Below are 25,978 nucleotides of genomic sequence, written 5' to 3'. Positions count from 1 at the left end.
TCAGGAGGTGAGATATTCTCCCCAGAATTCCCAGAGTCTGGCCTGCTCTTGTAGCCACAGTATTTATATAGGCGGACCAATTCAGTTACTGGTCAACAGTAACTCCCAAGATGTTGATAGTGGGGGATTCAGCGATGGTAATGCCATTGAATGTTAATGGGCGATGGTTAGACTCTCTCTTGTTGGAGATGGCCATTGCCTGGCACTTGTGTGGCGCGAATGTTACTTGGCTGAGCTTAATGGTTGGATACTCATGTAAACGGCAAAGTTAGTGGTGGTAACACCGAGCACTATTTGAAGTTGGTGGATAATGAGCCCAGTCTTACCCATGTAAAGCAGACACAGGTAGGTGTAAAATAAATGTTACATTAAAGATAAATTTACTTCCACATAGGCAAAAATCTTGCAATTTCTTTGCACCCGTGTTACTGAACACATATGATTTTAATTTATTGAAATCAATGACTTACAAATTGAGTGGAACTCATAATAAGTGAACAGAAATCTTGCCAAACAGGCTAAAGTACCCATCAACTCAGTAACGATAACCATCTGCAGAGCGGTGAAAACAAGAATGTACCTGAACGTGCCAAATTATTCACCAAGAAACAACAGGAACGCCAGCAGGCTGGGTAATGAGGTGATATCGCACTCAGTAGTAAATTAGAGCTGCCAACTTTCCCAGTTTGTCCTGGAGATGCTAGAACATTAATATGAGCAATCAAAGTGGCTTTAAGAAAAAAATTACTTTAAAAAAATTATGTTTTAACATTTTTGTTCGCTTGTTATAAAGGTTTTGGAAAAGGCTGGCATTTAAAACGTCTCCGATCCAAATGAATGTCAGAGGTTGGTACCAGGTAAATGAGGGGGGACCTAACAATCGGACAACCAACGGTGGGGACGAGGCCATTGGAGAAGGAAAGTCATGTGATGAAACTCCCAGGAGAACATCTGACCAGAGTTGGCAACCCTAATTCGGGAGAGTGTTTGGAGGGTGGAGGTTCTGCCATGATGGGAGAGACGAGGGGGTACGGGGTTCCCAATGGAAGGAACGACTGTGTGTGTGTGACTGGCTCTGTCCTTTTACAGGCCTCTGGGTAGATTTGGAGATGGCATACACTGGGGCCTTGCAGATGACACTGGAGACTAAAATGAACCTCTGCAAGTTGGGGAAAGAGTCGGTGCCAGAGGGGATCAGACCGGCTGGCACAAGGACGGAGGGGTAAGCAGATTTTGTATTTCATACTGTCCGGAGTAAAAAACCCAAGGACTTCAAAGTCGTGATATTGCTGACTGAAAGCGTGCACGCTAGAACTCCTCCTATTTGATAGGCAAAATGTGACTGTGGTTGGAAATCCTCAGCAGGTCTGGCAGCATCTGTAGAGGGAGAAACAGAATTAATGTGTGGGATTTTCCAGTTCCACATAAACTCACACCCAAGGTCAATGGACCTTTCGCTGGTCCGTCAAATTTTCCGTTCCCCCACCATGATGATTCCTGCGGTGGGCGGGCCCGCAAACTCCCACCCAGTGTTACAGGTCAATGACCTTTCGTTAGCAATGCTGATGAAAAAGAACATTGCCTTGGAAAATTTGTGCTCCTAATGGCACGGGGCATGTGCCATTGGCTAAATAAAGAGGAAAGCTCCCTCATGGGCCCAGATTTGAAGTAATTAGTAAAAGAAGCAAAAAGTGATAGGAGGAAAATCTTTGCCACACAGTGAGTTGTTAGGGTGTGGAATGCTTTGCCTGGGAGTTTGGTGGAGGCAGGTCTAAGTGAAACATTCAAAAGGGAATTAGACTGTTACCTGAAGAGGAAGAATGCGCAGGGATACAGGAAGGAAATGGAGGAATGGCACGAAGTGTATTGCTCTTTCGGAGAGCTGGTGCAGACACGATGGGCCAAATGGCCTTTTTCTGTGTTAGAATGTAACCAACGATTACATTGGATGTGTTGTAGTGTGACCAATGGTAACATGCTGTAAGGGTAGGCTGACCCAGTAAACTATGTAACCAGGATGTTGCCTGGTCTGGAGGGTATTCACTATGAGGAGAGGTTGGATAAATTTGGTTTGTTCTCCTTGGAATGACGGAAGTTGAAGGGTGACCTGATGAGGTTTACAAGATTATGAGGGACATAGACAGAGTGGATAGTCAGATGCTCTTTTCTAGGGTAGAAAAGTCAAGTACTAGGAAAGCTAGGTTTAAGGTATGTGGGGAAAAGTTTAGAGGAGATGTGCGAAGCAAGTTTTTTTACACAGAGGGCGGTGAATGTCTGGAACGTGCTGCCCGGAGAGGTGGTGGGAGCAGGTCCGATAGCGGCATTTAAGGGGTATCTAGACGAATACATGAATAGAATGGGAATGGAAGGATATGGACTCGGTAAGTGCATACAGTTTTAGTTTAGGCAGGCATCATGATCAGCGCAGGCTTGGAAGGCCGAAGGGCCAGTTCCTGTACTGTACTGTTCTTTGTTCTTCAATGACAAAATGATGTGGTGGTCAGCTGACCAGCTGAGTCAGTATAAATAAGCCTATTGGGGAGAGCTTGGAATGGCCCAGGGTGAGGTTTCAAGTGTTGGAGTAACAAAGTTTCCTCATTAAACCTTTTTATTTGATTTATAAGTTGGAGTAAGTCTTGTTTTATTTCATTGCCTACAACTGAAGATTTCCTTCTGGTGAATCAACATTCTGCACCTTACCACTTCTCTGACATGTCCTTGGGAAGTCCAACAGAACCCTGTGGCGGGTACCCCAGTGGTCACATGCCAACCCTGACAGAGAGATCCAGTTTTGTGGATTTAGATTCTTGTGTCATTCTAGTGACGGTTCAAATGTAAGATTGTAAACACTGAGATGAGCTCTCATTTCTGGTAAGCACCCAGAAGTATGGAAAAAGCATATAGAGGTTGTTCAAGCTGCCACGCCGCGTTATTATAAAATCGATTCTGAAATGGCCAAAATTCTTGTCTTCTTACGTTGCACATTCAAAAAGTTCTTCCAAGCTTTAAATGTAAGGGAATGGTAGTATTGGGCAGAAGAATATGTCTCATTGGAATATTATTTTGGTTCAATCGGTTTCACCGTCTCACCGCAATATCAAAGCCTTTCCCCAATCTTTATACATTTATATCCAACACCGTTCATTTGGTTCATCCGGCTGTGGTATGATTAAAACTGGACAGGTTAAGATAGCTGGGCTTGCTCTGAATCTCAGGCTGTTTGTCTCGATCCAGGTCCATGCTGTAAACTGAATATTCCCTCTCCAGTCTCCACTTTGTTACAGTGACGGCGCTGTAACACAAAGCCTGTCCGGCCGACTCGGCAGCCCTTCTGACCTTTAGGAAAGATTTCCCAATTAGTAATCGGCGTTATCCATGCCGGGATTTCAGATATTGCTTTTCTCTTTTCTGTGACGGCTCTAATTGTATCCCCTTTGTGAAGTTGAATGAAGAGGTTTAAGGGAATCAAAGCGATTTCTTTTCAAAACATTGTTCTGTTCAAGATGTGAAATCAAGTCAGCTTCAGAAACCGGTGTGAATTAAGCTGCGAGTTTATTCTGGCATCACAAATCAGAGCTTGCCTATTTGGCAAAGAAGGTCTATTCATGTCTTCAACCCTCCCCTCGCTGATTTGATTTGTTATTGTCACATATATTAGTGCACAGTGATAAATATTGTTCCTTGCGTGCTACACAGACAAAGCATATCGTTCATAGAGAAGGAAAGGAGAGGGTGCAGAATGGAGTGTTACAGTCATAGCTAGGATGTAGAGAAAGCCATCCCCAATTGCAGCCAATCATTTAAAAACCTATAGTTAAGAAAGCCCATCAATGCCTCTACTTTCTCAGGAGGATAAGGAAATTTGGCATGTCCACTATGACTCTCATAAACTTTTACAGATGCACCATAGAAAGCATTCTTTCTGGTTGTATCATAGCTTGGTATGGCTCCTGCTCTGTCTAAGACCGCAAGAAACTAAAAGGGTTGTGAACATAGCCCAGTCCATCATGCAAACCAGCCTCCCATCCATTGACTCCGTCTACACTTCCTGCTCGGAAAAGCAGCCAGCATAATTAAGGACCCCACGCATCCCGGACATAGTGTCTGCCACCTTCTTCCATCGGGAAAAAGTCTGAGGCCACGTACCAAACGACTCAAGAACAGCGTCTTCCCTGCTGCCATCAGACTTTTGAATGGACCTACCTCATACTAAGCTGATCTTTCTCTACACCTTAGCTATGACTGTAACACTACATTCTTCACTCTCTCGTTTCCTTCTCCCCTATGCACTCTATGAACAGTATGCTTTGTCTGTATAGTGCACAAGAACCAATACTTTTCACTGTATCCCAATATATGTGACAATAATAAATCAAATCAAAGAATCTTCATGAGGCTTGCTGCTGGTGTTGCAGAGGCCTGGGAACCCTCCTCTTCTCCAGCAAGCTGCCTGGAGGGGCCCATTAGGTGTCCACACTGATACTAAGGCTCGAGGCCCAATATTACTGAAAGTGAGGCCTATCCCAGCTCAGGGACTGATTTCCCCCACCACTGCCTCCTCCAACCCACGCCGATTTGTAGGCATTCTCTCATTCTTAAGCCAGTGAGGTTTTCCTGATTCCACACTAACCAATGCATTGAATTTGAGAATGAGGCATCAGTGACTGACTTTCTAACTTCCGCTTCTGAGGAGCACTATCCTGACTTTACAACACGAGCATGGGTGTAGCTTCATGGAATGGGTGGCTTCCGGATGTGTGTGAGGCCTGTGGAAAAGGCTCGGATAGGAGGGTGGAGAACCAGTATTATGACATTATAAGGAGAGTGAGGGGAAATTGGATAAGTTTTGTCTCACAGAGGGGAGGTAGGGGAACAGTGGCATTGTCACTAGACTAGTAATCCAGAGACCCAGGTTCTGGGGACCTGGGTTCAAATCCCACCACAGCAGATGGTGACATTTGAACTCAATAAAAATGTGGAATTGATGACCATGAAACCATTGTTGATTGTTGTAAAACCCATCTGGTTCACTAATGTCCTTTAGGGAAGGAAATCTGCCATCCTTACCTGGTCTGGCCTACATGGACTCCAGAGACACAGTTGACTCTTAAATGCCCTCAGGGATGGGCAATAAATGGTCTCACCAGCAATGCCCACATCCATAAATGAATAATTTTTTTTTAAAGTTGGACAAGTGTGATCTTTCAGGGAGATTTAAGCAGCGTGCATCCTTAATGTTGTCTGCCTAATTGAAATGATAGTGGCGTGCAGCCCACTGGTAAACACACTGTACACCCCAGCAAGGGGTAGGGGGCAAGTCTGTCTGAGGCCCACAACTCTCCGAGTCAACCAGTGCTACTTCAAATCCATCTGCATCTCTCTTAGAGGCGAGGAGCCCTGGGGCTGCAGCAGATACTGGAAGTGACCAGGGAGGTGTTTGTGAGGGGTGGAAATAGCGTAACTGTCCCAACACCAAGGTCCTCCCACCCAACAATGGCTGCAAGAAACTACAAAAGATCATGAATGTAGCCCAATCCATCACGCAAACCAGCCTCCCATCCATTGACTCTGTCTACACTTCCCGCTGCCTCAGAAAAGCAGCCCGCATAATTAAGGACCCCACGCACGCCGGTCATACTCTCTTCCACCTTCTTCCGTCGGGAATAAGATACAAAAGTCTGAGATCATGTACCAACCGACTCAAGGACAGCTTCTTCCCTGCTGGTGTCAGACTTTTGAATGGACCTACCTCGCACTAAGTTGATCTTTCTCTACACCCTATCTATGACTGTAACATTACATTCTGTACTCTCTCCTTTCCTTCTCTATGAACGGTATGCTTTGTGTGTATAGCGCGCAAGAAACAATACTTTTCACTGTATACTAATACATGTGACAATAATAAATCAAATCAAAACAAAGCTCGGGGTCCAGGAGGAGAGTGGTCCTTTCCTTTCAGAGGAACAGGAGATCCTGCCCGTGCCAGTAATGGGCATCTTCTGTCGTGGTCAGTGCCAGCAGTGCCAGCTCTGGGGAGCCGGTGGCAGTTCTCCAGTCAGTTCAATGACCTCACACAAGTGGTCACGGCTTTTAAATGCATCATCAGCTGCCATATTCTTACAACGGAGCCACCATCCTCAGGTGCTGCTCCATTCAGCACACCCACTACACCCGACAATCACTCTCTCGGGCACAGCACATGCACAATGTTCATAGCCTCTCTTTACCCTCAGACACTGAGCACCCCTGCAAGCCTCCCCATCATCTCCCAGCCTGCACACCCAAAGTAAAAAATTCAAGTAACTCATAGAATCATAGAATCTTACAGTGCAGAAGGAGGCCATTCAGCCCATCAAGTCTGCACTGACCAGAATCCCATCCAGGACCTATCCCCATATCCCCATGCATTTACCCTAGCTAGTCCCCCTGACACTAAGGGGCAATTTGGCAAGGCTAATCCATCTAATCCACATATCTTTGGACTCCTCTGTAATCCTTTTAGCTGTAATACTGCGTAATAGAATAGCCTCCGGAAATCTAGTAGGCACATCCATTATGGTCAACGAATAAAGTTTTTTAAAGTAAAGTTTATTTATTAGTCACAAGTAAGGCTCACATTAACACAGCAATGAAGTTACTGTGAAAATCCCCTAGTCGCCACAATCCGGTGCCTGTTCGGGTAAATGTACCTAACCAGCATGCCTTTAAGACTGTTGGAGTAAACCGGAGCACCCTAAGGAAACCCACACAGACATGGGGAGAACGTGCAGACTCCACACAGACAGTGACCCAAGCTAGGAATCGAACCCGGGTCCCTGGCGCTGTGAGGCAGCAGTGCTAACCACTGTGCCACCGTGCCGCCCATGCACAGTCACACACCAATGACACAGTCAGGGAGTGGTAACCCATGCAGTTCCGGTACCTCTCTGGGTTGTGTCCTGCAGAGCCAGATATGGAAACACATGGCTTCTGTGCTCACACTTTTACCGAGATGGCACCTGGGGGGGGCCGCACCAGAAGTGTGCGCACAGCACTGATTCCACATTGATACTAACTCGGAATCTGTCACTCCAGAACTCTGAGGGTTAGGCAGCTCAATGTCGCGGTGAGGATAAATACAGAAAACAGCTATTTTATAACAACGCTCACACTTCCATTTCACTCTTTCCTTTCAGACACTAGTGTAGAGTTTTAACCAGACTTGTATTAACACCAGGTTAAAACAACAGCAAGCATACAGTGTCAAAACTCAGAGTCACATATTTATCAATGGTCTAATAATCCAGCTGAGAGTGTGGTTCATGTGACTAGAAGTCATATTTCACAAATGGAAGAAAACAGAATGATTAGTGAGCAGTTTTTAAATCTATTTCAGGGCCCAATTACAGAGAGTCCTTCTCGCTGGACCGTATTGGAAAATTTCCATTTATATCCGCTTTCTCCCTGTGTACATGGCGCTGGCTAAGTAATTGACAGTATAGCAGGCAGACCATTTGTCATGGGTATCTGACCAAATGCCAGTGATGTGCTTTACTAGTGGGGACAATGAGAATCCCAGTATCGGGAATTAAGCAGCACTGGAGAGAAAGTTCATCCCTGTTCTTCCCGCCCGCCATCCCCCAGAGCAGCTGTTTGCAAAGATTCCTGAAGCTCAAACCCTCCGACCATTGCTCCGCATGTCTCTGTGATCTCAAGAATCATAGAATCCCTACAGTGCAGAAGAGGCCATTCGGTCCATTGAGTCTGCACCAACTCTCTGACAGAGCATCTTACCCAGTCCCTTTCCCCATAACCCCACACATTTCCCATGGCCAATCCACCTAGCCTGCACATCTTGGGACACTAAGGGGCAATTTAGCATGGCCAATCCACCTAGCCTAGACATCTTTGGACACTAAGGGGCAATTAGCATGGTCAATCCACCTAACCTACACATCTTGGGACACGAAGGGGCAATTAGCATGGCCAATCCATCTAACCTACACATCTTGGGACACTAAGGGGCAATTAGCATGGCCAATCCACCTAACCTGCACATCTTTGGACACTAAAGGGCAAATTAACATGGCCAATCCACCTAACATACACAACTTTGGACTGTGGGAGGAAACCCACGCAGACACAGGGAGAACGTGCAGACTCCGTACAGACAGTGACCCGAGGCCGGAATTGAACCCGGGTCCCTGGCGCTGTGAGGCAGCAGTGCTAACCACTGTGCCACCGTGCCGCCCCTTATATCGCACCTTTCACAACCTCAGGATGTTCCAATGGCTTTACAGCCAATCAGCTATTTTATGAAATATAGTCACTGATGTGGGAAATTGGGAGCTGCCATTTTGCACACAGCAATAAGATGACCTGGTTTAGCTGTTAGGTGAAAGATAAGTATGTTAAAGTTTAGTTTATTATGTTAGTGTCACAAGTAGGCTTACACTAACATTGGATAATCCAGATAAATGCGAAGTGATGCATTTTGGAAGAAATAATGTAGGGAGGAGTTATACAATAAATGGCAGAGTCATCAGGAGTATAGAAACACAGAGGGACCTAGGTGTGCAAGTCCACAAATCCTTGAAGGTGGCAACACAGGTGAAGAAGGCATATGGTATGCTTGCCTTTATAGGACGGGGTATAGAGTATAAAAGCTGGAGTCTGATGATGCAGCTGTATAGAACGCTGGTTAGGCCACATTTTGAGTACTGCGTCCAGTTCTGGTCGCCGCACTACCAGAAGGACGTGGAGGCATTGGAGAGAGTGCAGAGAAGGTTTACCAGGATGTTGCCTGGTATAGAGGGTCTTAGCTATGAGGAGAGATTGGGTAGACTGGGGTTGTTCTCCTTGGAAAGACGGAGAATGAGGGGAGATCTAATAGAGGTATACAAGATTATGAAGGGTATAGATAGGGTGAACAGTGGGAAGCTTTTTCCCAGGTCGGAGGTGACGATCACGAGGGGTCACGGGCTCAAGCTGAGAGGGGCGAAGTATAACTCAGACATCAGAGGGATGTTTTTTACACAGAGGGTGGTGGGGGCCTGGAATGCGCTGCCAAGTAGGGTGGTGGAGGCAGGCACGCTGACATCGTTTAAGACTTACCTGGATAGTCACATGAGCAGCCTGGGAATGGAGGGATACAAACGATTGGTCTAGTTGGACCAAGGAGCGGCACAGGCTTGGAGGGCTGAAGGGCCTGTTTCCTGTGCTGTACTGTTCTTTGTTCTTTGTTCTTTATTGCAATGAAGTTACTGTGAAAATCCCCTAGTCGCCACACTCCGGTGTCTGTTTGGGTACACCGAGGGAGAATTTAGCATGGCCAATGCACCTAACCAGCATGTCTTTTGGACTGTGGGAGGAAACCGGAGCACCCGGAGGAAACCCAGGCAGACACGGGGAGAAAGTGCAAACTCCACACAGACAGTGACCCAAGCCGAGAATTGAACCCGGGCCCCTGGCGCTGTGAGGTAGCAGTGCTAACCACTGTGCCACCGTGCTGCCCTAGGTCACCTTGCTCCAGGAATGTTTTTGACCGACAGAGATATTGACTCAATCCAAAACCCCACAGCTTTACAGGCACCATGCTGCCCCTCATGCTGCAGGAATCGAGGCAGGAAAGGACAGTAAGTTCTGATTGGCATATTTAGGGCAGTGGAAGGTTGTGTGGAGTGAATGAATGAGAACACAGTGGGAACTCATTATTACAGTCTCGAGCAGTCATCCTGTCACTGCTTCAGTTTATCTGATGATTACAGCAATGTTACCAGCAGGAAATAAGGGGAAAAAAGGACAAGAAAAGTGAATAAATACCATTCTGTTGGATTAAATCCCAGTGTGAAATGTTTTTCTTTGCTGTGGGGATGATATGCTAATGCTTACGTCTTCCTTCCTGCAGGTGTAAGCCGCGGACACTTGTGCTCACAGACAGCGATGAGGAATCTTCAAGTGCTGGGTCTTCAGATGAAGAGGAAGTGCCTTCAGCAGAACCACAGCAAGGACTGATTGGGGAGAAACTGGCTCCCACTGGGGCAGAGGGGTAAATGGGAGCTTTTTTTAATACAAGGATGTGTAAAGACTGCCGCCAGTATGTCACAGTGAACTGGCTGGTAGTCTTCACCCAGTACAGCTCAGCTATTTATCTCGTGTTTAAAGGAAAAAGTATCAATTATAACTTTAAACAGCTAGACTGGTTTACTTTCGAAAGAGCTGTTTTATGTAGGTTCACACCTGTATGGAGGCCACACAAACCATGTGTGGTGGATTATATTTATATTTTTGAATGCTATCACAATCCAAGACATTTAAACCATTACATGTCATTAAGCAAATGGGAATAAAAGTCAACTGACCTAATAGTAGCGGTAAAGGTCTCTGACTATACAGCCTTATAAATAACAACATACACTTATTAACTATGTACATTGGCAGCACGGTGGCACAGTGGTTAGCACTGCAGCCTCACAGTGCCAGGGACCCGGGTTCAATTCCGGCCTTGGATCACTGTCTGTGTGGAGTTTCCATGTTCTCCGTGCGTCTGCGTGGTTTTCCTCCGGGTGCTCTGGTTTCCTCCCACACTCCAAAGATGTGCGGGTTAGGTGGATTGGCCATGCTAAATTGCCCCTTAGTGTCAGGGAGACCAGCAGGGTAAATACATGATCCGTGGGGTTACAGGGATAGGGTTTGGGTAGGATTGTTGTCAGTGCATGCTTGATGGGCCGAATGGCATCCTTCTGCACTGTAGGGATTCTATGATTAATAATAAGAACATATTCATGACCAGAATACACCCTTGTGGTGAAGATGATTCTGTGAATAGCGTCAACCTCACCCTTGTGAATCTCTCAGCTGTGTTATCGCTCAGTAATTGTTCCTTTAGTTTGCGTGAGTTGTATGAATATAGAGAGCACTCAATTGTATAGATACCATATTAATCGAAACATCTGATTCTGTGATTGAATAGAATCCGCTTCACAACTGGGACAACTTGCCATCAGCCTTCCCATTCAACAGCCAAAGGCAACCAGACAACAATCTCTCCTCCTTCATTGACCAAACAATTTTGTCGCTGTGCAGGGATGGCACACTGAGCGAGCCACAGCTTGGTTTGACCCGAAGGAGCTTTAATGGTGGTTGATAGCGGGGGAGGCGGGCAGGGCAGTGGGCTGAGTGAGGGGGAAACACCTCCTGGGAGATGAAATGAGATCAAATAGAATCTCGCCACCCCTCGTTCAAACAAAGCTCCCTTGTTCTTCCAGGTATACCGCAGGAGGCAGCACCAGCAGAAGGATTCTTCGCTTTGTGGATAAGATTGCCAAATCGAAGTACTTTCAGAAAGCCACAGAGAATGAGTTCATCAAGAAGAAAATAGAGGAAGTGTCGAACACTCCACTGCTGCTGACCGTCGAAGTTCAGGAGTTAGCGGGAATTCTGGCTGTTAATATACCACCCCCTCCAACTGACCGAATATGGTACGTACCTGTGCTGCTGGTGGCGTAGTGGTATTGTCACTGGGCTAGTAATCCAGAGCTGATGAAGAGTCCTCCAACCTGTTCTCTCTCCACAGATGCTGTCAGGGTTGTTGAGATTCTCCAGCATTCTCTGCTTTGGTTTCAGATTCCAGCATCTGCAGTATTTTGCTTTTGTATTATAATCAGTTGAGTATTGGTGAATTTCCCGTTAGGTAGGCAGCTAGGAGAATCTTACCCATTGTCAGGTTATCTGAATATCTGGAACCAACTGGGAAGAAACCCAGCTCCAGTGACAGAACGACCCCACCAGATTCCAATTACATCCTATAGGTTAATTGCCAACAATCCTCTTTTTGATTTGATTTGATTTATTATTGTCACATGTATTAGTATACAATGAAAAGTATTGTTTCTTGCGCACTGTACAGACAATGCATACCGTTCATAGATAAAGAAAGGAGAGGATGCAGAATGTAGTGTTACCGTCATAGCTAGGGTGTAGAGAAAGATCAACTTAGTGCGAGATAGGTCCATTCAAAAGTCTGACACCAGCAGGGAAGGAGCTGTTCTTGAGTCGGTTGGTACGTGTCCTCAGATTTTTGTATCTTTTTCCCGATGGAAGAAGGTGGAAGAGAGAATGTCCAGGATGCGTGGGGTCCTTGATTATGCTGGCTGCTTTTCCAAGGCAGCGGGAAGTGTAGACAGAGTCAATGGATGGGAGGCTGGTTTGACCATTGGATTGGGCTTCATTCACGATCCTTTGTAGTTTCTTGCAGTCTTGGGCAGAGCAGGAACCATACCGAGCTGTGATACAACCAGAAAGAATGCTTTCTATGGTGCATCTGTAAAAGTTGGTGAGAGTTGTAGTAGACATGCCAAATTTCCTTGGTCTTCTGAGAAAGTAGAGGCGTTGGTGGACTTTCTTAACTATAGCGTCAGCTTGGAGGGCCCACGACAGGTTGTTGGTGATCTGGACACCTAAAAATTTGAAGCTCTCGACCATTTCTACTTCATCCCCATTGATGTAGACAGGGGCATGTTCTTCACTACGCTTCCTGAAGTCAATAACTATCTCTTTCATTTTGTTGACATTGAGGGAGAGATTATTGTCATTGCACCTGATTCACTGTGAACCTACATGGTGGAGGTAATGGGTTTTCAGGTAAAGTTAAAGTGGCCATAATCCCAGATGACCATAGGCTGCTCTACCTTTGAGGAGGAGAGCTGACTGGTGGTTATTTTAACCTGCGGATCCTAACACCTCAGGTGAGGGGCAAGGTTGAGAAGGCGGGCCTTCAGTACAGGAATTGAACCCACACTGTTGGCATCGCTCCACATCATGAACCAGCCGACCAGCCAACTGAGCTAAGCCCACAGCAGCAATGAGGGGTGATATGGGTTCATGACCAGTTGTGTCATCTTGGAACCACCTCACCCCCAAAGCACCCACTGAACCTAGTCACAGGCTGGCCCAAGTGAATGAGAAAACCATCCTCACATCCTCCATTATGTTTTAAGTCCTCAGTTTTACTGGCTTCAAAATGTAAACCATTAAGTACCTTAAAATCCCTAGAATCCTTACAGTGCAATGGGAGGCCATTACGCCTATTGAGTCTGCACCGACTCCCCCAAAGAGCATCCCACCCAGGCCCACCCCCGGCCCTCTCCCCATAACCCCATGCATTTTCCTTGGCTAATCCATCTCACCTACACATCTTTTGACACCAAGGGGCAATTGAGCATGGCCAATCCACCTAACCTGAACATCTTTGGAGTGTGGGAGGAAACCGGAGCACCCAGAGGAAACCCACGCAGACACGGGGAGAATGTGCAAACTCTGCACAGTGACCCAAGGTTAGAATCAGACCCGGGTATCAGGTGCTGTGAGGCAGTAGTGCTAACCACTGCGCCACTGTACCACCCCTAAATTTTGGCAGTGGCGAGATTTGAACCCAGCCTCCATTGAGACCGGGGCCTAAATCCAGTGCCTCAGATATATCGGAACACTACCACTTTCCACCTTTAATGGGAAGTGAATGTGACTGTATGAACTGCAGCACCAGTCGCTCTGCCTCCAGCCACTGCGTGCAGTCAAGTGGAATGGGTGAAATAAATTGAAATGTACTGACCTTGCAAACGAATAAAGCACCAAAGAGACTTCAAAGCATAATGCCCACATTTATCACTCCATCGATACAGCTTAAAAAAACAACCATCAGACCTGCATCTGAAGAGAAGGCCAGCTTCAGAAAGGGAAACAATCAGTCAAATTTAAAAAGCAGGGTCATTAAAATTGGAGAAATTACACTTAAAAACAAAATTCTATTCCAATTCTCTTCCGACACCTAGTGGTGCACTAAGGCAGACTTTTGTCCCTTTCCTCTGTTTCCATAGCTAGTAATTCTCAGAACAGGTCTGTCACCAGGGGGCTTATAGCTTGAGGGGGCGCCCACTCCACATCAAGCGTGGCTGACCAGGAGACTCTCCCGCTCTCCCCGCCAGCCATTGGCGTGTTTGGAAGGATTTTACAGGTTGATACTCAACCTGTTTGGCCGTGTTATGAATGCTCCTTCCTTGGCCATCTCATCCTGGGGTGGGACTCGAACCCAGAGCTCCTGGCTCAGAGACAGGGATGCTACCCACTGCGCCACAAGACCTAAAAAAAATTATAAGGAGCTCCAACTTATTTTCAAGTTAGTCTGAATTTGTGAAACCTCTTTAATTATTTCATGTAAAAAATGTATATTTCCATTTACATATGAATACAGTGTTGCCATTCGTACAATTAGCTGGCAAAATCTCTGTTTTTCTTCCTAAATATTCTGCCCTGAATCATGCTCGCAGGTAGCTTCATTGGCACCAACCCACTCTAACTATCCAAGTTCCTTCTGAATATTTCTTATTCATGTTCAAAGTGAAATATTAAATTTCCTATGAATCATACCTTAATCATATGTTAGTAAATGAGATAGCTTGTCACCAGGCAAGCAATTATCACAATCTTCTTTAATATTCATCTTAGGGCTGTGGGTGTTGGTAGCGAGACCAGCAATTATTGCCCATCCATCTCTCTCTCTGCTCTGGAGAAGTTAAACCCCCTTCACAGACTTCAGCACTTCAAGACATAAGGCCCACCACCACCTTCGCAAGGGTAACCAGGAATGGCCAATAAACGTTGGCTTTGTTAAAGATGCCCAAATCCTAAAAATGGATGGATTAAACTGTACATTAAAGATCATACAACCACTAACTAGATTGCAATGGGATAGCTGCTCTGCCACATACCAAACCCTGAGCCAGAATCAGGTCGTCCACGGATATTTTAGCACCAGGTTCCCCACAAACAACATGGGTGGGATTTTGCGGCCTCGCTCGACCCGAAACCAGAAAATCCCACCCAAGGTCAACGGACCTTCCCATTGTCTGCCCCTCACCCGCTCCAATTCCCATGGTGGGTGTGGTGGTAGAATTCCAGTGGTTAACAGGAGAGAGGCGACGCGGTGGCACAGTAGTTAGCACTGCTGCCTCAGCGCCAGGGACCTGAGTTCAATTCCGGCCTCGGGTGACTGTCTGTGCTGAGTCTGCACATTCTCCCCATGCCTGCGTGGGTTTCCTCCGGGTGCTCCAGCTTCCTCCCACAGTCCGAAAGACGTGCAGGTTAGGTGGTTTGGCCATGCTAAATTGATCCTAGTGTCGGGGGATTAGCAGGGTAAAAATGTGGGGTTATGGGAATAGGGCCTGGTGGGATTGTGATTGGTGCAGATTCAATGGGCCGAATGGCCTCCTTCTGCACTGTAGTGATTCTATGATTCTATCCAGCCGCACTCCAGCCCTGAATTGAGCAGTAGTCCCAAGCGGCACCCCGCACCACCCGGACTCGGCTATCCCAGGCCAACCAGTGATCCGCGGCACTAGGGTATCATTACTTTTAGGCTGGATTCTGACTTAGAGGTGTTCAGTCATAATCCCACAGATGTTAGCTTCATGGCATTGGCTCCTCAGCCAAGCACATGCACTAAAGGTCTGAACCTGAGGTTGCTCTCTTACTGAGCAGGATTATTATTGCAACAACACATATCATCAGTAGGGTAAAACTAACCTGTCTCACGATGGTCTAACTGTTCTCTGGATTTCTCCAATGGAAACCATGCCACAAGCAGATCTTATGGAATTTATTAATCAGATTTATTGCAAGAAATAAAATTATACAGAGTCAACAATGAATCAGTTCAGAACACAACAAGAATAAGTGGTCAGATCTTTCCAGCTGTTCATGCCGATAGGATCTTCCAGTCCTGCCAATGATGAACCCCCACTGCAGGTTTCCCGGCAGCAAGGGATGCAGTCAATGGGAAACCCCATTGACAACGGCGGGACCAGAAGATCTGCTATCAGCCAATGGTGGGCTGCCTCTGCCACCACGAAAAATCTTGCCCAACATTTATAAATATTTGCTTCAAGACAATAAAATTCCTGAGCCGTTCTTCTCTTTCATAGGCTCTGGGTGTGACCGCAAAGCCAGCATTTGTTACCCATGAGCTAAGTGGTCCGCTGGGCCATTTCAGAGGACAGTTAAGGGTCAATCACATTGCTGTGGCTCTGAAGTCACATATAGGCCAGACCATGTAAGGACGTCAGATTTCCTTCCGTTCCCTAAAGGGCATTAATGAACCAGATTATTTTCACAACAGCTGATAAAAGCTTCATGGTCACCAATACAGATAACTAGCTTTATAATTCCAGATCATTTCCTGGTTTTGAGAATGATCTATTCTTTAGCTTCTGAGACTTGCTTTCTGCCCCTTACTCTATTGACCTGCCTCTCTGCTGACAGTTTCTGTGAGAGCTGCTTCCTCTCTGGTACCTGGTTCCAACAGCTTCTGGGTCCAGCTTAAAACTAAACTCAAATGTTGCCCTTAGTTGCTAAGCAACAGCCCAATCTTTATTTAACACTTGTTTGTTTTCATGTCGTAAACTCTCTAATCACAATGCAGGCACAGTTCAAAATGAAACCAAAACCCCCATACATGCAACAGCTTTGTTTAACATGAATCTACCTAAATCTTTAATCCTTTCACAGTCAACATTCCAATCATCAGAGTGTGTGGCAATCACCTTGTTAAGAGAATTGCTGGTTAAACATGTGACATTGATTGTACCAGAACTGGAGACAGCTGGAACACACGGATCTCAGTGCTTCCTGTAGGTTCGTAGCACTGAGGAAGTGTCTTACAATAAAACAGCTTTGAACCTGAAGACCAGTCTGGAGTGATTCTTCCACCAGAGCTGCTTACTATGAGTATAACATCTATAGCTCACAACTACAGAAACACAAATTAAGCTTCAACTTATACCTTATCATTAAATACTCAAAAATATAAATATAGATTACTTAAAAACATAGATTTCTCAAAGTTGCTACTTTTTGTTGTAGTTTCTTTTGCTCGAACATTCTCCCTCTCAGTTACAATGAAGGGTCCGTGACTTGAACTTTTGCAGATGCACCATAGAAAGCATTCTCTCTGGTTGTATCACAGCTTGGTATGGCTCCTGTTCTGCCCAAGACCGCAAGAAACTACAAAGGGTCGTGAACGAAGACCAGTCCGTCACCCAAACCAACCTTCCATCCATTCTCCCATCCTCGCTACATGTCCCGCTGCCTCGGCAAAGCAACCAGCATAATTAAGGACTCCATGCGCACCCCGGACATTCTCTCTTCCACCTTCTTCCGTCGGGAAAAAGATACAAAAGTCCGAGGTCACGTACCAACTGACTCAAGAACAGCTTCTTGCCTGCTGCTGTCAGACTTTTGAATGGACCTACCTTACATTAAGTTGATCTTTCTCTACACCCTAACACTACATTCTGCACTCTCTCCTTTCCTTCTCTATGAATGGTATGCTTTGTCTGTTTAGCGTGCAAGAAACAATATTTTTTACTGTATACTAATACATGTGACAATAATAAATCAAACTGTGTTTCTCTCCTGACAGATGCTGAAAGGACCTACTGAGTTTTTCCAGCTTCCTCAGTTCTTGTTACTTAAAACTATCTCTGTTGAAAGGTAAACACAAGGAGGATCCACGAACCATGTTTGCAGATCTGGATGCTGGAGCTATGTATATTTTTACTGCTGTTTCCTAACCTGTCCTTTAAATTTTGGTCCATTATAAGCATTGCACAGGTTTCCATTCTGTAATGTAAATATAGCAGAATTACTGGGACATTTTTCTTTGGAGCGTAGGAGGCTTTGAGGTGATCTTATAGAGGCTATAAAATAATGAGGGGTATAGATCAGCTAGAAAGTCAATATCTTTTCCCAAAGGTAGGGGAGTCTAAAACTATAGGGCATAGGTTTAAGGTGAGAGGGGAGAGATACAAAAGTGCCCAGAGGGGCAATTTTTTCACACAGAGGGTGGTGAATGTCTGGAACAAGCTGCCAGAGGTAGTAGTAGAGGCGGGTACAATTTTGTCTTTTAAAAAGCGTTTAGACAGTTACATGGGTAAAATGAGTATAGAGGGATATGGGCCAAATCGGGACTAGATTAGGGGTTTTAAAAAAAAGGGTGGCATGGACAAGTTGGGCCAAAAGGGCCTGTTTCCATGCTGTAAACCTCTATGACTCTATAACAGACTGGTCATTTTGACACAATACAGAGTGGATAATAGGGTCAGTGAACTGGACCCAACTGTCTCTGGTCCTCCACTCAAATTGAGCCAGGGCCCTTATTGCGTAATAACAATGTTGCAAGTTTTGGTTGTGAGTTTAGATGTAAAGTTCTGAAGTCACTTTTTTAAAGTTTTTTAAAGTTACTGTGAAAATCCCCCAGTCACCACACTCCAGCGCCTGTTCGGGTACACTGAGGGAGAATTTAACATGGCCAATGCACCTAACCAGCACGTCTTTCAGACTGTGGGAGAAAACCGGAGCACCCGGTGAAAACCCATGCAGGCACGGGGAGAATGTGCAAACTCCGCTCAGACAGTGACCCAAGCCGGGAATCAAACCTGGGTCCCTGGTGGTGTGAGGCAGCTGTGCTAACCACTGCGCTACTTACTAAAAGTGAACCTGCTTATTCTTTAAATGGTGCAATCCTTTCAGTCAAGGGATTGGAACAGTGATAGTACTGAACCATGCAGCGAAGACGGATAATTAATTTTACCCCACAGATCGGGAATGAAAGATCCACTCATAATAAGAGTTGTGTTTTCCTGAGAAATGACACAGCTTGGTCTAAGAGCTAGAGCAAAATGTAAGCATTTGAGAATTAGCTGTTTATCTGTCTGTGAGTTATAGGGGACGCTTCACTGTTAAAGGACGAATATGTTTCCATAGCTCTTATGAGTAATGAAAGAACACTACAAAAATAATTGAGGTTGAACATGACTGACTTTGTGTGGGCAATGTAGCCTAAAACAAGTGGGTCTCATGGCCCTGTCACAGTGGGGATGGGGCTGGAAAATGCAGCATGCCGTTTGAAAGACTGTTGACTCCAGCGGGACTGGAAAATTTCCCCCATGGCGGGAGAGGCAGTAACATTCCGCCCAAGAATGCCAGAACAGACTGGCTAACCTAATGGGAGAGAAGGCTGTGAATACCGTGTGTATTTTCCATCATTAGGTACAGCTTCCGGACTCCTCCCCGACTCGAATTTAAGGTGCGACCCAAGCTGGGTGAGCGGGAAGTCACTTTCACGCACGTGACTGAGTGGATCGAGAAGAAATTGCAGCACGAGTTCCAGGTAGGCAGGTCTCTCAAAGCACTTCAGGAAGCTGACACGGTAACAATCATTTAAAATCATATCATCATTAGAATTTAGCAGCAAAAGGAGCCTGGATTCAGCCCGTAACATTGATGGCATTTCACTGAAAAAATAATCGATTTAATTCTGATTCTTTGCTCTTTCTCCAAACTGCTTAATTACCTGTTCCTTTCCATATTATTATCTACTTCCCTTTCAAATTCATTCTCCTGCTTCTGGTACAGTTTGGTCAGTGTGCCCTCTGCAGTGAGAAAATAAACCTTCTCCTAACTGCTGAACTTGGCTCTTTTGATGAAGATGTTCAAGTTTCACCCTTTTTATTGATTGATACGAAGATACCAAAAGTCATAGTAGGTTGTCCCTCGATTCGAGGATTGCGGGTTTCTGCCTACCAGGGCGGGGGGGTGATTTTCCACTCCCCCTGCCGCATGTATCACAATGGCAGAGGCCACCATTGGTAGACGGAGGGATCTTCTGATCCTGCCATTGTCAGTGGGCTTTCCCGTTATAGGCATCCCCCTCACCGCTAGGAAACACCACAGAGGGAGCTCGCCATCGGTGGGACTGGAAGATTCTGACGGTTGGCGGGAACAACTTTAAAATTCCAGCCAGAGTCTTCATGTGACTGAACAGGCTGATTCTCAACCAACAGATCTTGGGTGCATGGGGCAGGATTTCCCACATTGTAGCGGGACCCGGAGCACAAGATTCACTTGTTAAGACCCAGGCCAGGAACTCCAAGATGTTTTGTGAAGTTAGCCTGGTCCCTAAGTTTTACATTTGATTTTGACATTAGGGTGAGCATAAGGTGTTCCACTTCAGGTATGACTCAAGTAACCCACGAGGAAGCTTTTATAAAACAAAGAGAATATAACAAAAAGATTTAACATTTACCAATTACAAGAGGTAAACATGACACAGTATATAAACCTTGACAGCTAGCTATCTATGTTGTTCCAAGTTAAACACCACCCCATAGACATTCACCCTTCTTTAGACTTGCCACAGAAACAAGTATGCTCACATGATGCTGAATCTTAAGCTTTTTAACACCTGCTGTGAATTGGTCCTTTGAATGTTGGATCAATTCCCCTGAGGCTTCCCAATCCTGGAACTTTCCTAAAAGACTTGAGAGAGAGAGGCAGAGAGAGAGAGAGAGAGAGACAGAGACAGAGACACCACATGCTTCTAGCAGCAACTGACACTGGGGAGGTGATGGCGTAGTGGTATTATCACTAGACTATTAATCCAGAAACTCAGCTAATGTTCTGTGGACCCTGGTTCAAATCCCACCACGGCAGATTGTGAAAATTGAATTCAATAAAAAATTTCTGGAATTAAGAATCTACTGATGACCATAAAACCATTGCGGATTATCTGGAAAAACCCATCTTGTTCACCTAATTTTCTTTAGGGAAGGAAATCTACCGTCCTTACCTGGTCTGGCCTACACGTGACTCCAGGGCCACAGCAATGTGGTTTTCTCTCAACTGTTCTCCAAGGGCAATTACAGATGGGCAATAAATGCTGGTCAGCCAGCGACGCCCATGTCCCAAAAATGAATTTAAAAAACACTGCATTAGTCCAAATTAAAATCAACGTGATATCAATTATACTGCCTCAGCAACAATAAAGGACACCAGCTACAGACAATATGGTGCCGACAAAACCCTGTAAAGGAACATGGTTAAAATATATTTCTTAAAGGCACAGTATCATCACACACTTCCTTTTCTTTCCTTCTCTGCTGCTGCTCTGCCTAAGTTATTAGGATGGTGGGATCCAATGCAGCTTAATGGACATTTTGTTGCCATTCTGAACAATTAACAGCAAATTCTTCAGTGTCAATGCTGTCGTTTGCCAAGGGGGGTGTTTTTTGAAGCATTTTCTTTGTCTTTCCCTGGAAAGTTGGTCCTTTCAGAGTTGAGCAAACTGGACCATTAATGTTGATTTTTGCAGGAGTAGGAAGAGCCCTGCACAAACTGAAACACATTAACCCTGTTACATAGACCTTAGAATATAAAATAGGCCATTCCGTCCAAGCAATCAGTCTTGATATTTGCTCTCCGGGAGAGCAAATACATCTTGGGTCAGATTTCCCAGCCCATCCTACCAGAGGGATCTTCCAGTCCTGTCAAAGTTGATCCCCCCTCGGATTCCCCGACGATGAGGCTCGTGAGCCACACAAGCCCATAGACTCCGGCGAGACCGGAAAATCTCACCAGTGGCTAATAGCTTGTTGCTTCTGGGGAAAGCTTGCCACGGAGGGTGCTGGAAAACCCCAGCACTAATTACAGTTATTCAGCCTGCTCCCATATAACATTATCCCTTACATCAATTGCATCAATCTAATTTTGAATATTGACTTATCTAACAGAAGAAAAGGGGATAATTGAAAGATGGGGTGAGACTTTCTGAGAAATTGGCAACAGTCGATAGCAGATGGGGAAAAGTGATGTTGGAACAGCTGACAGCAATGGCAGCTTTCTCCACCATAGTCCAAGACATGGAAAAAAGAACTTCAGTTGACGGGTCCCACGACATGTTGCTGGTGGGATGGACTCCGATTCGCCCACCTCACCAGCAACACAAGTATCAGGGCGCCATTTTTAAAAGCTGCCCCAGTGCACAACCACTGGAACCCTCGCCCTGGCAACCCCCTCCTGTGCCTGTGCACCCCCCCACCCCTGCCAGTGCCTGGGCATCACCCTCTGACCACTGCACTCACCTGCGCTCCCAAGGGAGGTCAACTCGCCAGGTGCACACCTTGGAAGAGCAATCGTGATTCTCTCCATTCTGCCCTCACACCGCCGTGGCCGGATTTTTTTTGAGGGAGTGGTGAAGATTCCAGAGTCAGGGTCCGATAACTACACGTTAATGTATTCAAATGAGATTTTCGATGCTGAACACCGGGAATTGACACTGATGGGGCAGGGGTGGGTGGAGTTTCCACCTACATAAAACATGACTTTGTCCTTCTCACAATAATCCCGCTCCCCTCCCTATTGCCATACTTACCCCAAGCCAACGGGAGTGGAAAATCCTGGCTGTAGACTATAATGGACCAAAGACATTCCACTGACTGAGATACTTTACTACGGTGTTGTGTGGTAATGGGCATGTACCATGAATTAAAGTTTGTGTTCTGTAATCCTAACCCAGCGACCATTTTCAATTGCAGAAAGTTTTTGTGATGCCCAACATGGATGACATCTATATTCCCATCATGCACTCTGGCCTCGACAAACCGGACCAGCCCAAGCAATCCCTGGGGGACGTCACTGTCGAAGCCTCCTTCGATTCCACGGACAGATTCTAAGAACCGGGTCTTGGAAATAGCAGAAATGTTTCAGGAAAGGTGATTTTATTTTTCTACTGACGTCTGCCATGAAAATTCTCTTTTTTGTTTGTTACCCACTGCTTTCAAAGTAAGGAGGACTAAATCTGACTGAACTGGCTCCTTTTTTGAACTTCCACCAGCTTTGGTACATAGTCTTTGGTAGCTCTGTATATGCGAGTGGCTGTTCCACAGGTAATATTCAGAATGTATCGTGAGGCACTTGCAGGATGCCAATTGATCCCAGAAGACTTCCACTGTGTATTTTCCCACCTGAAAACGTCTCCCTTCTCCTCCCTCTGCTCCTGACGGTGGTGATTTGCGCAGGGCTTCGGTTGCCATGGCTACCAGGAACCCTACACCACGACTTATCTCAGGTGTCCATTTTTCACGTGTCACGCCGAGTTCTGACCTGAAAGAAAGATGCTGGAAATCTGAAATAAAAACGTGGAGTGCCAGAAATAGTCTGCAGGTCTGGCAGCATTGAGCATTATTAGTCCTTTGACAGATTATCTGCCACACTGCCTACATTACAACGGTGACTAGCCTTCAAAGGTACTTCTTTTGTTGTAAAGTGTTTTGCGATGCCGTGAGTGTGTGAAAGGGAATTGTTCAAGTATTTTTTTTTTCTCTTTTGAATTTGACCGTGAAGATTTTCATAACTTCTGCATCCACCCACGCCCACACTTGCACCCAGACTGCCCAGGAGAGGTGACAGGATGCCAACCGCCCCTCAGTTGGTCACCCTTCCTTGTCTCAGAGGTCACCATCCAACAATTGATGCGAACTGTTGATGTTTGTAGTTTGCACAGACTTGACTTGCTTATCCACCCATGGATGTGTTTTAAAATGTGTTGAAGGGACAGGAAGAAGTGACAATTGCCACTTAAAATCTATCAACTTATGTGCAATTTTTAATGATTTAATGCTAAATTTGTAGATCTCAGAGGGGGTATATATTGAATACAACGTCTATCCTTCCCCAGAACAAAACTGAACAAAAAATAAACTCTCCTTTGTCCAGTTCCTTACGCTTTAACTCCCTGCGCCCCGTTTCCGACGGGTGGGATGAATTTACCCACTTCTGCTGCCGAGCTGTGATTTTAAAATGCCTGGGTTTTTCAGGCCTATGAATTGCCGTGTGAGTGAGGCCCAGTGTGTGGCCCAACTGGTTTTAATGGACAATAGTGGGGAAATCCAGGAAGGAAGCAGTGAATGGTCAAGTTGTCTTGAGACCGCTGACTGGACCCAAAGTCGTGTAGGAATGAGGAAGGATAGGGGTTCTGGGAACAGTGTAATAAGCTACGTTTTAACCTTTCCTCCGTGGAATCAAGAGGATTATGAGTACTCCTGAGTCTCACAGGCCTCCTCTGTGTGGACTTGGCAAGCCCCACACCCTCCCCTACCTCCGTCCACTCAACCTTCGCATCTCAACACGTCCCACACTTTCCACATCGAGTGATTACTCCCTAACACACTACCTCCCCCATTTCAGCACTTATGTGCAGCTCAGAGACTGTTAATGGTATGCTAATTGCATTATTAAGTTTAAGGACACACGGGTAGAGGGCCTTTATTGACTATGTACCTTGAGTACATATAAAGAGAGACTTGGCCTTCCATGAATAGTGGGCTCTGCAGGGGCTGGGGTGTATTATTGCCCCGGGAATGATATTTTTGTTTGATTTTGTAAGTTCCCTTTGATGTTTTGACATCTTAGTTACAGTGCCCCATCAGGGACTGTCACCCCTGTCATTTTGGATTAATTTATTTATTTATTATTAAGCATAAATATAACTTTATTTATTAGTGTCACAAGTAGGCTTACATTAACACGGCAAAGAAGTTACTGTGAAAATCCCCGAGTCGCCACACTCCGGCGCCTGTTCGGGTACACTGAGGGAGAGTTTAGCATGGCCGATCCACCTAACCCGCACGTCTTTTGGACTGTGGGAGGAAACCGGAGAACCCGGAGGAAACCCACACAGACACGAGGAGAACGTGCAGAATCCGCACAGACAGTGAGCCAAGCCAGGAATTGAACCCAGGGCCCTGGTGGTGTGAAGCAGCAGTGCTAACCACTGTGCCACTTATAAGGAGCTGTCAACACCGCCCCCACACCGCCCCCCTCCCCCCCCCCCCCCCCCCCCCCCACCCCCCCACCCTCACTAGTTTATTGGCAATTTGTTTTACTTTAAAAGGAATAAAAGCATACACTCCATCAGGGGATGTCACACTCTTTCAAATAGTTTATTTTATTGTTAATTGGTTATACCCAGTGGACTCCGCAGGGGCTGCGGTGTACCCTCATCCCCGGGAATGACATTTTAATTTAGTTTATTAAGTTTCTGTTGACGTTTTGTTTTAGTGTCCCACCAGGGACTATCGACTATCACGCCTTCTTTAATTTGTTTAATTCATTGATTATTATCTTCTCAAAAAGAATATAGATGAGTCAACACTCCTGGGAATGACACTTTGATTTGATTTTGTAAGTTTCCTTTGCAGTTTCAATTATTTTGTTACAGTGGCCCACCAGTCACCCCCTCTCATTTTAATTTGTTGATTTTTGCTCTCTTTATCAAAAAGAGTACAAAATTGGCTCGGTCAAAGAAGACAGAGGGTAGCAGTGGAAGGGTGCGTTTCTGAATGGAGGGCTGTGACAAGTGGTGTTCCTCAGGGATCAGTGCTGGGACCTTTGCTGTTTGCAATATATATATCAATGATTTGGAGGAAAATGTAACTGGATTGATTAGTAAGTTTGCGGACAACACAAAGGTTGGTGGATTTGCGGATAGCGATGAGGACCATCAGAGGATACAGCAGGATATAGATCAGTTGGAGACATGGGCAGAGACATGGCAGATGGAGTTTAATCCAGACAAATGTGAGGTAATGCATTTTGGAAGGTCTAATACAGATAGGAAATATACAGTAAATGGCAGAACCCTTAAGAGTATTGATAGGCAAAGGGATCTGGGTGTGCAGGTACACAGGTCACTGAAAGTGGCAATGCAGGTGGAGAAGGTAGTCAAGAAGGCATACGGCATGCTTGCCTTCATTGGCTGGGGCATTGAGTTTAAAAATTGTCAAGTCATATTGCAGCTTTATAGAAACTTAGTTAGGCCGCACTTAGAATATAGTGTTCAGTTCTGGTCGCCTCACTACCAGAAGGATGTGGAGGCTTTGGAGAGGGTACAGAAAAGATTTACCAGGATGTTGCCTGGTATGGAGGGCATTAGCTATGAGGAGAGATTGGTTTGTTCTCACTGGAGCGACGGAGGTTGAGGGGAGATCTGATAGAAGTCTACAAGATTATGAGAGGCATGGATAGAGCGGATAGTCAGAAGCTTTTTCTCAGGGTTGAAGAGTCAATTACTAGGGGGCATAGGTTTAAGGTGCGAGGGGCAAGGTTTAAA

General features: G+C 45.7%; 1 protein-coding gene across 2 annotated transcripts in view; it reads left to right on the top strand.

Moving 5' to 3' along the window:
• tex2l (testis expressed 2, like) overlaps positions 1 to 24,661 on the top strand; it is a 109,107-nt gene extending 84,446 nt beyond the window's left edge. For both annotated transcript variants that reach the window (XM_078240089.1, XM_078240088.1), the window contains 5 exons: positions 1,090 to 1,222; positions 9,887 to 10,027; positions 11,247 to 11,459; positions 19,081 to 19,201; positions 22,404 to 24,661. In XM_078240089.1, the coding sequence (XP_078096215.1) occupies positions 1,090 to 1,222; positions 9,887 to 10,027; positions 11,247 to 11,459; positions 19,081 to 19,201; positions 22,404 to 22,541 (746 nt within the window). In that variant the 3' untranslated portion in view covers positions 22,542 to 24,661. The remainder of the gene's footprint in view (positions 1 to 1,089; positions 1,223 to 9,886; positions 10,028 to 11,246; positions 11,460 to 19,080; positions 19,202 to 22,403) is intronic.
• The last annotated feature ends 1,317 nt before the right edge of the window (positions 24,662 to 25,978 follow it).

Source organism: Mustelus asterias, chromosome 23, assembly GCF_964213995.1.
Source record: "Mustelus asterias chromosome 23, sMusAst1.hap1.1, whole genome shotgun sequence".
NCBI classification, from domain to species: domain Eukaryota; kingdom Metazoa; phylum Chordata; class Chondrichthyes; order Carcharhiniformes; family Triakidae; genus Mustelus; species Mustelus asterias.
This window is presented reverse-complemented; position numbering and strand designations above follow the sequence as displayed.